General features: G+C 31.4%; 2 protein-coding genes and 1 long non-coding RNA gene across 3 annotated transcripts in view; all 3 read left to right on the top strand.

Moving 5' to 3' along the window:
* The window catches only part of LOC107487224 (polyadenylation and cleavage factor homolog 4), a gene marked incomplete in the record, with an annotated part of 5,953 nt that extends 539 nt beyond the window's left edge, over nt 1-5,414 (top strand). The window contains 5 exon segments of the mRNA XM_016107838.3: nt 1-133; nt 3,301-3,402; nt 3,496-3,759; nt 4,013-4,945; nt 5,025-5,414. Of these exon segments, the coding sequence (XP_015963324.1) occupies nt 80-133; nt 3,301-3,402; nt 3,496-3,759; nt 4,013-4,945; nt 5,025-5,414 (1,743 nt within the window).
* A 2-nt stretch (nt 5,415-5,416) lies between these two features.
* LOC127747761 (uncharacterized) lies at nt 5,417-5,938 on the top strand. Its single transcript, XR_008009632.1, has 2 exons — nt 5,417-5,540; nt 5,634-5,938. It is a non-coding gene; the product is annotated as an uncharacterized LOC127747761 (long non-coding RNA).
* Nucleotides 5,939-11,774: 5,836 nt separating this feature from the next.
* LOC107487027 (ABC transporter G family member STR2) lies at nt 11,775-14,513 on the top strand. The gene is made up of 3 exons (XM_016107606.3): nt 11,775-12,282; nt 12,491-13,209; nt 13,510-14,513. The coding sequence occupies exons 1-3, from the start codon at nt 11,788-11,790 to the stop codon at nt 14,489-14,491; spliced, it is 2,196 nt and encodes a 731-aa protein (XP_015963092.2). The 5' UTR covers nt 11,775-11,787; the 3' UTR covers nt 14,492-14,513.
* The last annotated feature ends 2,032 nt before the right edge of the window (nt 14,514-16,545 follow it).

The raw sequence follows: 16,545 nt of genomic DNA, 5'->3' as shown, positions 1-16,545 counted from the left end.
ACCGATTTGCTGCAGTCACCGATGCCACTCCGTCTCGTTCTCGGCAGAGAGCTGGTGGCTTCATCCGGGACCTCCATCGATGAAATTTAAGGTGGCTTCGACATGGACGAAGCTAGATCTACCTTCGTTTGGGGTACGAACTTTTATTTTCTGAAATTTTTGGTCGTTTTTATTATATTTATGGGAATTTGTTATCTAAAAACCAGTAATCATGTTTTCATGTTAAAAGATAAAACTTTTTTTGGTTAGAAAAATTGGCACGCATATTGTCATTCTGGATATGCATAAATGTATATGTATCAGAAATGTTGATTTTTCACCCTTTTTTTTTAACTATTTTTCATTTTCAGCATATATTTCTTTCTCTAAGATGAAGATAAACTCTTTAAAATATGTGAATCAATGTCTCTGATTTCTTCTAGCAAATATAATATTTTATGACGTTGAAAGGTCCTTTCCCTATGTTAGAAAGATTGGTTTTTAGTGAAAATAAAATAGTGTCTTTTCCTTTCCTTTGATGGTCTGACTAGGTATCTTTATAGAAAGAATTCCCCAGGTACTTACAACCTTTTAGTTTACATTATTAGCATCCTAATTCGATTTAGTCTTAGGTTGTCTATTTAAGATTCGAATTGAGAGCATCTAAGAGAAGAGTAAGACTTAACCATTTCATCAATTATAGAAATTTGAATCAGTCCTTTAAATATTTAAAGGTATTAATCATATTAAATAATTTAATATATTAAAGTATTTAATAAATTTTAATTTTTTTATATGAAAATATTCTAGATACTATTTACATGAATAAATTAATTTTAATATATAAATTTTAAACATATCAATAATATGATTGAAATAGTTATTATTTAAACTGACTTGAATGATCTCGATTAATTTTCTTTAAAAGTTTTGAATTTTGATAAGAATCTTGTTTCTTAATTAGGCTTGGTTTGGTAAAGCTTTTCGAAGAGGTGCTTGTGCTTTTTAAAAGTTCAAGTTCCTTATTTTGTATTTGGTAAATAAAAAAGATCATGTGCTTGTGCTTGTGCTTGCAGCTTTTTGAAAGCACCTAAGATAGAGTTTTTCAAAGTTGGCTTGTGCTTTTCAAAATTTAAAAATCTAATATAACCTCGTATGTTAACTAATTTTCAAATTTAATGTTTGCATTTATGTCTATTTTAGTATTTTTAAATTTTAAAAGTTATTTTACCAAATGCAATTGTTGTTGCTTGTGTTTATTAAAAGCAATTTTTAATTTGATTTACCAAACATAAATATTACAACTTTTAAAAAGTCATCTTTTAAAAGTTAGCTTTTATAAGCTACTTTTAAAAAGTAAAAGATTTACCAAACTTTTATAAGCCCTAATCCGATCAATTTACACCATCTAAACTAAATCATATTTAAATTTTTTATAAAAAGATAAATATATCTATGATTTTTGTTTAAAAAAAAACAAAAAAATTATGATCCAATGGATTATGTAAATTAGTTGGTTCGATCGAATCTGATAATAATTGGGTTTATTGTTATTATTATTATAAAAAATCAGTTTTATTATAGTTTGTTAAGAAATTTAAAAATAACCGATTCATTAATACGTCCAATAATAATGCGACCATATAATGTCTTTACAAAAAGACATTTTACGCGTGATAAAATTGTGAAAGAATAGGAAAAGACGAGAAAAGAACTTTTATTGATTGTTGACGGATTGAATTGAATTGTAAACTATGAAGGTAAAACTAAGTATATATAGAGTATTGGCCTATGAAAGATAAAAGTAAATAAAGATAAGATAGAGAAAAAGATAAAGATAACTATAAGATAAGATAAAGACTAAAATTATAATTGAATTTGTGTATTCTGTTGGGCTGAATTTGTGGACCGTAAGACGTCTTTATTGTTGTCATAGGCTAAGGTGGAAGAGTGGTTTAATACGCCTCCGCAAACTGGATGATGAAAGATGTCAAAAACACTAAACTTATTCAGATTAAAATGGAAGGGTTGAGGAGACAAAGGCTTGGTGAAGATGTCAGCTAGTTGACCAGAAGAGGGAATTAGGAGAAGTTTCATCACTCCAGCTTGAGCTTTTGTCGAACCAAGTAACAATCAACCTCTAAATATTTGGTCCGTTCATGAAAAACCGGGTTAGCAGCAATATGAAGAGCACTTTGATTATCACAATATAAAACTGGTGGGCGGATAGGAGAGATGCGTAAAAATTGTAACACATTTAGTATCCATTGAAGTTCACAAGTTATGTTGGCAAGTGCACGATATTCTGCTTCCGTGGATGAGCGGGCAACGGTGGTTTGTTTCTTGGTCTTCCAAGAGACTAAAGAACTGCTTAAGAAGAAACAATAACCTGTTAAAGATCGCCGAGTGCCAGGACATTCGGTCCAATCAGAGTCACTGAAGCCGAGAAGCTGAATTTCTGATTTCCTTGGAAAGAAAAGTCCTTTGCCGGGACTAGTTTTCAGATATCGTAACACATGCTTGGCAGCTTGAAGATGAGATTCAGTAGGAGATGCCATGAATTGACTTAATTGTTGAGTGGCATACATGATGTCCGGTAGAGTAGTGCTGAGATAGATAAGACGGCCAACCAAACGACGATATACAAAAGGGTCAGAGACTTTTGAAAAAAAACAACCTGAATATTTTTTGGCACAGGGGTCTCGTTGTCCTTTTGAGGTAAATGTCAGGGGTTGGGTTGGGTTTTTTTGTTAAGGGCCTCGTTGTCTTTTTAAGTAATTGTCAGGGGCTATTTTGGGTTTTATTCTAACTTTTTCCCGGATAACTAGCAATTGGCACATGAATCCCGTAGAAAGGACGAAGCTGACCTTAAGGCCCGAGAATAAAACAACGCATTGGTCTTGACTGAACTGGAACGAAATTAGTAGCATACAATGTGAAGTTGGGGCACGTCCTAGCTGTATCTCATATATTGGTGATCTCAGGGGCAGAGTAATTAAGAACATGTGTTAAGGTTGAAGGTTTATCTTGTCAAAGTCTCAACCCTTTGTTAAGATTGAGTCTCAGAGATCACTTTTTCTACTGCCACATAAAAAAAGGCATGATGAGAATTGTTTGTAAAGAATAACTTTTTAAATGTTACTTTTGCTTCTGAGTTCTAATTTAGCAAATAATGATGATATTTAGCAAATAACAATGATATTCTGTCATGCATTTTTGCTGATATTTGTGCAGTAGAAAATTAGTAAAACTAAGCTATAATATTATTAAATCTCGGTTGTTTATATGGTTCCTCAATTGTTTAAATTTATCCTCTGCCAGGTGCCTGCCGATAAAAAACTTCCTTCTCTCTATCTTCTGGACAGTATTGTGAAGAATTTTGGCCAGGAATATGTTAAACACTTCTCTTTACGTCTACCTCAAGTAGGTTAATTAGAGCATGGTTATTTCTACTTATATTTAATTTTTATTTTATTCTGTTATCGAAAGATTGAAACAATTCTATTGTGTGCCAAGGTTTACTGTGAGGCATACAGGCAGGTTCAGCCCAATCTGCATTCTGTTCTGCAAGGTCTCTTTGGTACCTGGTCAAAGATATTCCCTCCCTCTGTCCTAAGCAATATTGAAGCTCAATTGCAATCTTCACCAGCAGTTAATAATCAACAATCCTTTGCTAATCACCTTGGGGCATATGATTTTCGTGGACCGATTCTTGGGGCACATGTCATTAAACCACAATCCTTGCAGCAGATGGAACACTCTAGTTCAATCATGGATAATGTAAGCTTTTGTGTGAAATATGTGTTGTATGCAAAAATATCAGTGATTTTGTTGATACGTTAAGGCTGTTTGTCATGATTGATGAAAATAAATTTTATATATATATATATATATATTTTGTGTTTCTCAATCGGATGTTTCCGCCAAATTTTTGTTTTAATAGAAAGGTGCTGTTTATACCTGTTAATAGAAAGAGAGATCCTGCAGATAGATAAGCTGCATTCTGACCGTGTGTTGGTTTTCATCCTCACAGGTTGGTGGTGATCGGTTGGATTCAACGGGAACTGTAGGTAATACAAGAGGAGGAGGATTGAATGAATGGCAGCAAAAGAGATTTTCTAGTGATAATTGGAACATATTTCAAACTTCCAAGACTTATAATCTTAATGATGAACAACGTCAAAGTCCAAGAGCTCTTATTGAGGCATATGGTTGTCACAAAAGCCGTGAAATTCCTAGTACTAAGCTTTTATTGGTGGAGCAGCCTGGCAGAAATGGTTTTGGGAGCAAGTTTCCATTGGCAAGATGGCAGGACACTGAAGAAGAGGAGTTTGATTGGAAACATGTGAATCCAGGATTAGTAGACTGTAGTAGAAACAGCAGTTCTATGCAATCAAGTGTTAGATTCTCCAAGAAAAGGAAGTTATCTAATGATCCATCTAATCCTTCACAGTACCCCTTTACTATGGGGGCTGCTCCCCCTGCTGTCAATGCTCATGGCACTCGTCCTTCCGGCTTGAATACAGCATTTCCATTGCAAAAACGTCCTAATGTAGGTCATGGCCCAAATAAAACTCAGTTTATACATGACCAATTGCCTAATCAACCTGGACCAATTTCCTCTAACCTGCAAAATCATGGACAAACACCTCAACTACAGTTTCTTCCACCTCAAATTCCATCTTCAACACAAATTAGTCATGGGAGCTCTTTGCAAGGACATGGTGCCTCAATAAGTACGCCCATCTCAAATCCATTACCTGATATGCTGGGCCAAAGTTTACATTTACATGGGGGAATCTTGCCACCTTTATGTTCAAGCCTCCCAACTGCTCCATCACAAATGATGTCTCATCCCCATGCCGATGCTTCAGTGACAAGTCAACCACCACCTACATATCTTGATTTGCTTAGTTCACTAGTGAACCACGGTGTGATCTCGGTAACTAATCCACCCACCGGACTGGTAACTATACTTTTATTAATTTTCCTCCCTTTTTAGTTTGTTGATTTGAGATAGTAATTTAAATGAACTCGTGTTTTAGGATTTCATTGGGACGGAGTTCGATCCAGATATCTTGAAGGTTCGTCATGAAGGTGTAATCAGTGCCTTATACGGTGATCTTCCTAGACAATGCAGGAGCTGTGGTCTCCGATTCAAAAGGCAAGATGAGCACAGTAGACATATGGATTGGCACGTGACTAGGAACCGAATGTCAAAAAGCCGGAAGCAGAAGGGGTCTCAAAAGTGGTTTGCAAGTGGGAGCATGTGGCTGAGTGGTGCAGAGGCTTCGGGAAAGGAATCGATTCCAAGGTTGTTGGCTGCCGAGGAGACAGAGGAAATGAAAGATGAGGAAGAGTTAGGCGTTCCTGCTAAAAAGGATCAGAGTCGATGTGCACTATGTGGAGAGGGCTTCGATGAGTTTTACAGCTAGAGGAGCCACATACCTTAAGGCACCCATGGGAACAACATTGGCCACCTTGGACAGACATCAACTAGGACCCATTGTTCATTCCAAATGCAGATCTGACTCTGACTCTACTATGCCCTCAACCAACAGGTATTTGCTTTTTATATAGGATCTTAGTTACATTATATTAGCTTTTCTACTACTATTATTTACTCTTCTTCCTTGTTTTTCTTGTGTATGCAGGGAACCTACCAAGAGAGTAGTAAGAGAAAAAGAATGTGGGTTGACCAAACATCAGTTTTGTGCACCCTTGATTAGGACTTACTAATACTTTTTAGGGTAGAGTTGAATCATGTATAGCTATAGTTGCACTAGTAGTGTTTCCAATTTCTTGCCATTAAATACTATTAGTTGTTGTTGTTGCTAGTGCTCTATTATTGATCCGGGGGGAGCTTCCGCATTAGATTTCATTTATCAGCAAAATCACATTATATTACTGTATCAATAAGCACGTTTAATTCATTTAATAAAATTCTGCATTCTGACAATTTTTATTAGTTTCGCTACTCATTTTGTTTTCAATTGCTACTTCTCAATTTGTATTTTTCTAGTTCCATATACAAGATGAATGTCACTGTTATTCCTCTTTCATCGTTTTTAATATGACAGAATATTTAATTTGCACACATTATAGATTGCTATTAATTTATCCTCTCTCTCTCTCTCAAAAGCCAAGAACCACAAGACATATTCCTTGTGATGGCACTGATGAATACATAGTATGTACCTCCATTCTCTTTAAGGTTGAAGGTATCTCCGTGTTTTTTAGCGGTTTATTAGTTTCCTTCTTTTGAATTGTGTTACTAATTTCATTTTTAACTTTTACTTTGTCACCTTAATAAAATATAAAATTGGAAAATCAAGCTGTCGTATACATATGTAGTTTGTCCCTAAAGGGAAAATAGCAATTTGGCGTATAATTCGTTGAGAATATATAGTTCATTACTCCAATGCAAAGTTTTCTTTGTAAAATTGTTAGATGGATTGAGAATGGTGATTTTGATATAGGAAAAAGTTTAAAGACCAACAATTTTAATTTACATGTGCTAGTATTTATATTTACTTATTTAGTAATTTAATATTTTTAGTTTGGGAGACTAATACTATATTTTTAAATATTATTGTCTAATTATTGTCAAAAAATAATAAATTGTATTAATTTTATAGCATTATTCTTTAATATATGCGTGAGTGGACACAATAATAAAGTGAAAAAAATACTTTTCAATAAAATAATAAAATAATAATGCTAAGAAGCTAATATTTTTCGGTTAATATCAATTAATTTTAAATTTTTTTATTTATTTTTAATTATAAATTATAAATTATAAATTTTTAATCTTTAAATTCTAAATTTATAAACTTAAACTCTAAAATTAGCTCATATTAATTAACTAAACGTTAGTTTTTTATACTTTCTCAGAATAAAAACATGACATGTAGTACTGCGTGTTTGTTTGTTTTTTTAAATGGCTAAACGACCAACTAGGTAGGTTTTTAAAAACAAAATAAGATAGTAAATATCAATTAAGGTTGTGTTTTGTGGTTAAGTATTTTATTTTATTTTTTAAAAAGAAACGGTTGTTTTAGTTAGTTTAAACAATAATAAATTAGTTTTGCCTCCATGTCTTGGAACAACAAGGAAATGTCAAAATTGATTCATGATCAAAACAATAAAATTACTAGCTAGCTCTAGAAAGTAGAAAGCAAAGTTGCAATCCTAAATAGATATACCATTCATTGTTTCAGAAATAAAAAAAAAAAAGAAATTAAATAAATTAAAGTATTCCAGCTAAGGAGATTCATCGTATTCCCTTAATAATTCTTACTCAACTTAATTATTTATACCGTACACCTTTTGCTACTAGCTTATGCTTGGATGGTCCATGCATGGAAGAAAAGGAAATATAGGAAAAATACAGGAAAAATTATTATATATTTCTAATTTTACTATCAAAATGTGTTACGTATTACTTTTTTTTTGTTGTAATTAGGATTAAATTTTTTTCTCTAAAATTAAGAAATTTTCATTTTTCTTTTATTAATTTTACAACTAAAATATGTCACATGTCACTCTCTTGTTATAATTAAAATTAAATTTTTTCTTTTAAAATTAAAGAATTCTTCCCTCCTCCTTACTAATTTTACAACAAAAATGTGTCATATGTCACTTCCTAATTGTAATTGAAATAAAATTTTTCCTCAAAAATTTAAGAATTATCTCCTCCTCCCTCTTCCTTTCTCTATTTTTCTCATTCTTTGAATCACTCTATCTATTTTATATATCATTATCAATTATCAATATCAATGACTAATTACTAATTTGACAATCAAAATGTGCAACATGACATTCTTTAATTGCATTAAAATTAAAATTAAAATATTAAAATTGAAATTGAAATATACCTCTATTAATAATCAAATGTGTCACATGACACTCTTTTATTAAAATTGAGAAAAAATATTTTTTTTCAAAATTGATAAACTCCCTTCCTAAATTCTCTCATCTACCTCTCTCCATTTTTCTATTTCTCTCTACTATTTTTACTCTATATATAGTTTATATTTTATATTAGTAACTTGACAAATTAAAATATGTCATCTGATATTTTTTTACGGTTAAAATAAAATTTTTTCTTCCAAAATTAACAAATCCTCACTTTCACTCTCATTCTTCATCTTTATCTTTCTATTTCTTTTCTTTCATTCTCTATTTTTTCTATCTTTCTCTTTTACAGAAAACAAAATTAACAAAATAATATAATTTAAATAAAATATATTATTATTTCTCATCTACCTCTCTCAATTTTTCTATTTCTCTCTACTATTTTTGTCATCCGATATATTTTTACAATTTTTAGTTTTTTATTTAGTTTTAAATTTTCACCGCTTATCTTTCTAATCTATATTTTTATTTTTCTTTTTTGAATATTTATTACATATAATTTGGAGAGAATACTAATGTTATAATTAAAAGTTAGAATAAAGATTTAATTGTTTTAAAAAAATAATTTTGAGTTAATTTTATAATTATCAGTATAATTTTTTTATGCTAATATCTAATTATATTTTTATATACATAGAAAGAAAAAATATTATTTTTAAATAGCAAGTATAAAAATTAATTATTTATATTTGTGTAATAGACTTAACAGTTAACACCTAATTAAATGTAAAAATATACACGTTAAATTATTTTAAATTTTAGATAACGAATATTAAAATTAATTATTAATAAAAATAATAACTAAAAATTTTATTATTTGATTTTTTATCTACAGATACTTTAATCTTTTTAGCCAGAGATTTTTGTCAGCCTACGACTAATCTATATTATCAGAATAAAGTGGATCATAATTTTAAAAAATTTATATTTTCTTAATATTATTACGAATAAAAATACTAGTAATGTATATAGTGAACAACATAATAACCGTTTAAAAGGGAAAATAAATTTGAATTAAAATTTATATTTTTAATTAATTAAATAATTATTATCATATTTTAAAATTTAAAAATTAAGATTAATATCTAAACCACTACGTATGATTACACATTCATATATTATATGTTTTGTATCCTACTATTCTCTCAACGATGTCAATTTCTCCTACCATCATCGTCGTCGCAAAGCTCTTGACACCGCCTCCTCCTCACCGCACCAAGTTCTCCTCCAACTCTATTAGTGACGCCATTTTGCACTTCTTACCGGCGTTGATATCTCTCCCGCAACGGTCATCGTTGCAAAACTCTTGACGCCATTGCCTCCTTAGTGTCACATCAGGTTCTCTTCCAACTTAGTGATGTTTTTGCACCCCCTCACTTCCTTGTTTATGTCAATGTGATTTTTGTTAGTGGCGGTCATTATGAGTTTGTCGCACTCGAATTCTATCTACGTCGTCACGAACGATGCCAGATTTTATCTGAAATTTCCGTCTAATATGAACTCGTCGTTTATTATTTGGTATGCGGCTTTCTTTTGTTATTTTAGTAGGTATGCAAATAATTATTTTAATCTTTAGTCAGATATGCAGATATTTATTTTAATTTTTATATGAACAATTATTTAATTAAAATAAATTTAGTTAGATACAATTAAAATATGTTAGATGTTTAATTTATTAGATATGTATATAACTAAATTTTTAAATTATTAAATAAAACTTTTTAATTAAATAATTTGAGCGAAATATTTGTTTAATTTTATTAGACCAATTTTTTAGTCTATTATTTAGGTTATTCAAATTTTTTGTTATCAATCTAGCGAAGCCAAAAAATATATATTCAACTTCTTGTGCCGATCGAATATTGAAGAAGCATATAAAGACTATTAATAAGTCGTGGAATGTACGTAACTACGTAGATGATATTGATTAAGAGCAATGCTAGGGGCCAGTAATTTTTGTGATTGTTAGCCATCAACTAGCCATTAATGATGATTTGATGGTGTGAGATTGGTGTGAGATTTCATTCAATGACTCACATTTTTCTGTTAGTTACATGCTGGCCAAAATTCAATAAAACTGCTGACCCCTAGACTTTTCCATTGAGAAATTATATGTCTTAGTAATATATGATTAACTAGTTTTCAAATAGTTTCACATTAATGAATATCTCTTTAATAAAATGCAGCGTTAGACATATCTGGCTTGTTATAGTGTGATGGTTGGTTTTATAGTGAGATTTTTCTTTACAAAACTAATTGTTAAAAAAAAATATCTAAAACCTAATTATTATCCAAATAAATTACTCATCTCACCAGTCACCACACACTCTAGTATAAAATAACTTATCAATATAATATAGCTAGTGTTATCAATTTTATACACAATAAAAAAAGTTACTGATCTGTTATGTTATAACTGGACCTTTACTGTATATCATGATTAGTTATAATTCAATTTATTTGTTTTAATTCCAATTTTATAATAGACAAATTTAATGATTATTATTAGCAACTTAATGATTAAATAGTCTTGACTTTAATATCATGCATTCATCAATTTCATTCTTATAAAAGATGCATTTTATATTTTAACAAAAAATATATTCATATATGTGTAATTAGTTTTATAATTTTTAATATCTATAAAATATTCACTAACATTCTATTCTCATAAAATTTTTATATCTTTTAAAACACTTACTCATTTGAACATGAAAATATCTATCTTTTGCAAATACAACCTACCCTCCTTATTTTTCTTTACCAAAATATACCTTTTAGAGAAGAAAAGATCAGACAAACTTAATCTCCTTTAAAATAAGGTGAAAATTTAGGTGAAGTCGATTTCACATGAAGTTAATATTTAATAGCTGTTGGATGAAAATTTAATCAAATCAGTCAAATTATTTAACGGTTTTCAGATATCAACTTTACGTAAAGTTAACTTCACTTGAATTTTTACCTTAAAACAAAATAGAAAAAATTTAGGAGCTCGGTATTTTTATTAAATTTTGGTCAATATTTAACCAATAAAAAAATAAATAATTTCATATTATTGAATAAAATTTTACATCATTAAAAATACTAATAATAAGTAATTGATGGTTAAGTGCAAATAATTGTTATTATTATATCTACACGGAAACAATTATCATGGTTATTTTACATAGGACATAGATAGTATAACTTTATTTATTCACTATAAAAAAGTAAGCAATTTTTAACAATCTCTAAGAATAGTTATTTTAATAGAATATTTTTTACTAAAAATTATTATAAAAAATATTTAATATTGTTATAAAAAGATTCAAAAGTATATTTGATGGACACTTAATTTTATTCTAGTGAATATTATTTACGATGATTTCTATCGTACTTAAATTTTGATGTCAAATTTATTAAAAAAAATAAAAAATTAATATCTAATTTACATAATATGAGAATAAATAATTGATCACTATGTATACATTAAAAAATATGGAGTCTATTAAAATACATGGTGAGAAATGAATGATAAATTAATGGTATTCTATGATTTCTATGCATAGTAGAATGAGTAATCCAACAAAAAATTGGTAATTACGTGAGAGCTACAAGTCCATACAAAATAAGGAATTGATTGAAGCATCTTTGTATGATTCATATGAACAATTCATAAGGTGTACTTATGCCTAATAATATAATGTCTCAAATATAACAAACCAAAACCATGGATGAAGAAAACAAAGAGGCCATTTTCTTCCACTTTCGTTGAAAACGACCCCAAATTGGATTCATCAATGAAGACATCATTTCCATAGCTTTGGAACCACCGGTTTCCCACCTTATAATTCTTCCTCACCACACCACTCCCTCAGTTTTCCGAGCCATTTCTTAAATCCTAAATCTTGAATGATGGCTCCTCCGCCACCCGAAACGGTGATTGACATAAAGAACAGCAACAAGACCGCTCAACAAACAGTGGGTTTCAGCGGCGGTCTGGAGTTCTGGAACCTCACCTACACTGTGAGCAAGAAGTTGAAAGTGGAGGGGAAGTGGTCCAGTGAAGACGTGGACTTACTCCACGACATCACTGGCTATGCACCGAAGGGGTGCATCACGGCGGTGATGGGGCCCAGCGGTGCGGGGAAGTCGACGTTCTTGGACGGACTTGCTGGGAGGATAAAGAGTGGGAGCTTGAAAGGAAGGGTTTCATTGGATGGTGCAAGTGTGAGTGCAAGCTTGATCAAGAGAACTTCTGCATATATCATGCAGGACGATAGGCTTTTTCCTATGCTCACTGTTTATGAGACTTTGATGTTTGCTGCTGATTTTCGATTGGGGCCTCTCTCTCTTGCTGATAAAAGGCACAGAGTCGATAACTTGATAGATCAACTTGGCTTATCGGTAATTACACTCAACTTAATTAATTGTTAAAAAGGAAGACATGATTTAATAGTGAAAACTATACAGTTGATTTGACTGAATTTAAAAAAATTTAAATTTAGTCAAATTAGTCAAATTATCTATCAACTCTGGATTATCAACTTCTCTTAAATTCAACTTCACCTGAGTTTTACACCATGATTACATGTGACTAACTTTTTGTGTGCAGACATCCAGGAACACGTACATAGGAGACGAAGGAACAAGAGGAGTTTCGGGCGGAGAGCGGCGGAGGGTGTCAATAGGAGTGGACATCATCCACGGTCCGTCTCTTCTCTTCCTAGACGAGCCAACCTCGGGGCTGGACTCCACAAGCGCACACAGTGTGATCGAAAAGGTTCACGACATCGCACGCAGCGGCAGCACCGTCATTCTCACCATCCACCAACCCTCTTCAAGAATCCAAATGCTCCTCGACCATCTCATCATCCTCGCCAGGGGCCAGCTGATGTTCCAAGGCTCACCTAATGACGTCACACAACATTTGACTCGCATGTCCCGCAGGGTCCCAAAGGGTGAGAACCCTATCGAACATCTCATTGACGTGATCCAAGAATACGATCAATGTGAGGTTGGAGTGGAGGCGCTTGCTGAGTTTGCACGCACCGGAATGAAGCCCCCTCCGTTGAAGGAGGGTGTGTCTGTGGAGCCGTCGCCATCGCCCTTGAGGGCATGGCATGGGCGTGGGTATGAGGAGAAGTCGTTGGAGGTGTCCGGGACGTCTCAAGTGAGTAGGAGAGTTGCGGATGAGTATGATCACAGTTTGAGGAGTCCGTACAACAAGAATTCGCAGTCGTGGAGCAGCAGCCACAGCGCTATGTTTCTCAAGTTCACTCCTTCACGACTCAGGAATAATAAAGAGTCCAAGCCACAAAATAATCCTGCAAGGTAAACCATTCCCCAACGTTAGCGGAAAATTATTAAATAATTTAATAAATTTAATTAAATTATTATCAAATAATTTTTAATTATTAATTTCACATAAAAATAAAAAAAATTTAAGAATTAGTAAATTTTAAAATTTTTAATCATCAATTAGTTATCGATAAAATTTTTGATAGTATAAAATTATTTAATTTTTTTTAATAATTAAATACCCCAAAATTTAAGAAAAGTACTGACTTTAACACTCTTCAAAATAAAATTAATTACATTTAAATTTTCACCTGTGTACATTTGTTATGACAGGCATGGTTCCTCACCAGGGTACTACACATACTCAAGCGAGATTCTGGCAGCGACACCAACCCCTCACAGCAGCGACTACACTGTGAATGAAAACGACTACCTCACCCCAGCAAACGGCGCTGCCTCGCCGGAGCAGCTGGGTCCGAAATTCGCCAACTCCTTCCTCTCGGAAACTTGGATCTTGATGCGGCGCAACTTCATCAACATCCGAAGAACTCCGGAGCTGTTCCTATCGCGCCTCATGGTACTCACCATCATGGGCTTCATGATGGCCACAATGTTTCACAACCCCAAACAGAATCTTCAGGGAATCACCAACCGCCTTAGCTTCTTCATCTTCACCGTCTGCCTCTTCTTCTTCTCCTCAAACGACGCCGTTCCCGCATTCATCCAAGAACGCTTCATCTTCATCAGAGAAACCTCTCACAATGCCTACAGAGCCTCTTCCTACACCATCGCCGGCTTAATCACTCACATGCCTTTTCTTCTCCTCCAAGCTTCCGTTTACGCCGCCATTGTTTGGTTTGCCCTAACCCTAAGAGGTCCTTTCTACTACTTCCTCATCGTCCTCTTCGTCTCGCTTCTCTCCACCAACTCCTTCGTCGTCTTCATCAGCTCCGTTGTTCCCAACTATATACTAGGTTACGCTGCAGTCATTGCTTTCACTGCCTTGTTCTTCTTATTTTGTGGATACTTCTTGAGCAGCCATGATATACCGGTTTACTGGCGCTGGATGAACAAGATTTCCACCATGACTTACCCTTATGAAGGGCTACTAATGAACCAGTATCAGACAAACATTACTTTTGGGCACAACAATGGCATCAATATAACTGGTTTTGGAATCTTGAATAATCTTCACATTGGGACTGAGAAGTATAAGAAGTGGGAGAATGTGGGAATCATGTTAGGTTGGGCTGTGTTATATAGGCTTTTGTTTTACATGGTGCTTCGATTTGGATCTAAGAACCAGAGGTCCTAGCTAGCTAGTATATATGCTTTAATTTGTGTGTGACCAAGTTATTAGTTTCTTTAGCGTTGAGTTATATGATACATATGTGGAATGTGTTTCTTAATTATTAGTTAAATTGTTGTATTGTATTTGCAATTATACATATAATTAATACTACACAACACATCGCGAAGATCTCTGTTTAAGTTTCTGTTCCTTTTCTTATATGACTCTCTTCCATTTGCCATATTGAGTGAATGTTGTTTTTAGGGCTCTCTATATGTACATAACGTCTCTACCTCTATTTACATTTTTAATATTGATATATTTATGGAAAAGTCTACGTATATAATAAAAATATTAAACAATGTAAATAAAGGATATATCAGATATTTAATTTATTAGATGTGCGAATGGTTATCCTAATATTAAGATTTAGGTAGGTAATTTAAGAGTGTAGTATATTTTACTTTTTATTTTATTGGGTCAATTTTAAAATTTATTATTCACATTGTTTACAAAAAATCATTATCTACCTAATTGAATATGTTTGTTTAACCTGTGTTCTTGCTTTTTTTTTTAGCTTTGTTTCTGTTATTTTTTATGTAATTATTTACTAGATTAATTTTTTTTTTGTTCTGTATTCTTAATGTAGTTATTTATTAAAGGCAACTTAAGAGATAAAAACTGGGATCCACGAAAACTGTAAAAAACATAGAGCAGATCAAAATTTGAAAACAGAAAATAAAAAAGCAATTGACATCCTTAAGCATTCGGCATTTTTTTCACAAAGATATTTATACATGTGTAAAACCTATAAGCTTTTCACTTTTTCTTTATACATATAAGCTAAGTAATAATTGTTTATTTGATGACATATAATTAACAAATTTTAACGGTGAAATGTAGGAAATTAATTTGAATTTAAAATAGAATTTACATCGAAATTTAAAAATAATAACAAAATAATTATATACATATTCTTATGAAATACAACAATATTTCACTATATAAAAATTATTTCTATTAAGTTTATTTATTTATTTATTTATTATGACAATATGTAAAAAGCACCTCAAATTTGATTCGAAATTTGTGTGCTATGAATATAGTGAAATTTTAAAATTATATCATCAATAATTATAAACATGAATTTGCACAATATTGCATCCCTATACATGAGTTAGAATTGTTCCAAATTTCATAACCTTATCTTTTATAATTGCCATTTATATTGTGTTATAGAATGGTTTTGAGTAGAAAAATTCCAATTTTATTGACATGTATTAAGATAGAACGCTATTGATTATTAGGTGGTTAGCATTATTTTGTTATTAATTATTTGATAACGGTAGAATATATAATGATGATGGTTAATCTTTAGGGTAAAGTATATTTTTTGTTCCTGAAATTTGGCAAAAGTTTCAAAATACTCATAAGTTTTATTTTGTTTCAATTTTGTCCCAAAAATTTTTTATTTGCATTAAATATATCTTCGACGATTAAATTTTCAAAAAATTTAATACTAATCTAACAATAATACATGAAAATTATGCTTGATTTTCTTGTGTTGAGGGTTATTCTTATGAAATTGTTGTTGAATTTATCTTCAATTTTTTAAAAAATTAGCCGTCAAGAGATATATTTAATGCATCTGGGACAAAATTAAAACAAAATAAAACTTAAAAATATTTTTAAAATTTTTATCAAACTTTAGGGATAAAAAATATATTTTACCCTAATTTTCATATATAGTATATGAACTTATCAATAATAATTTATTTAACAAGTTACTATTATTCATAGTTCTCAGACTATGATCTCAAATAATCAAATTCCATATGGGTTGTTTCCCGAGTTGCTCTATTGATGTAGATAATGACATAGAATCCTCATAATTTCTTTTTGCAGGAGCTCACATTGCATGTTATAATTTTATTTTATTAATTATTTTAATTTTATTTTTATAATTTTTTAATAACCTATAATTTTTTACCAATAGAACTGAGATGATCTGAATTTCATGCTTTGTAAAACCCAAATTAAAAAACTCTTCATCACAAATCATAATTAACAACCACTCA

The sequence above is a fragment of the Arachis duranensis genome, chromosome 5 (assembly GCF_000817695.3).
Source record: "Arachis duranensis cultivar V14167 chromosome 5, aradu.V14167.gnm2.J7QH, whole genome shotgun sequence".
In the NCBI taxonomy this organism is placed as follows: Eukaryota; Viridiplantae; Streptophyta; class Magnoliopsida; order Fabales; family Fabaceae; genus Arachis; species Arachis duranensis.
The sequence above is the reverse complement of the archived record's forward strand: the minus strand, read 5'-3'. Positions and strand labels throughout refer to the sequence as shown.

Coding starts and splice junctions, on each gene's coding strand:
- LOC107487027 (XM_016107606.3), top strand. CDS start 11,788: ATGATGGCTCCTCCGCCACCCGAAACGGTGATTGACATAAAGAACAGC. Junction 12,283..12,490: donor TAGATCAACTTGGCTTATCG/GTAATTACACTC, acceptor TTTTGTGTGCAG/ACATCCAGGAACACGTACAT. Junction 13,210..13,509: donor CCACAAAATAATCCTGCAAG/GTAAACCATTCC, acceptor TTGTTATGACAG/GCATGGTTCCTCACCAGGGT.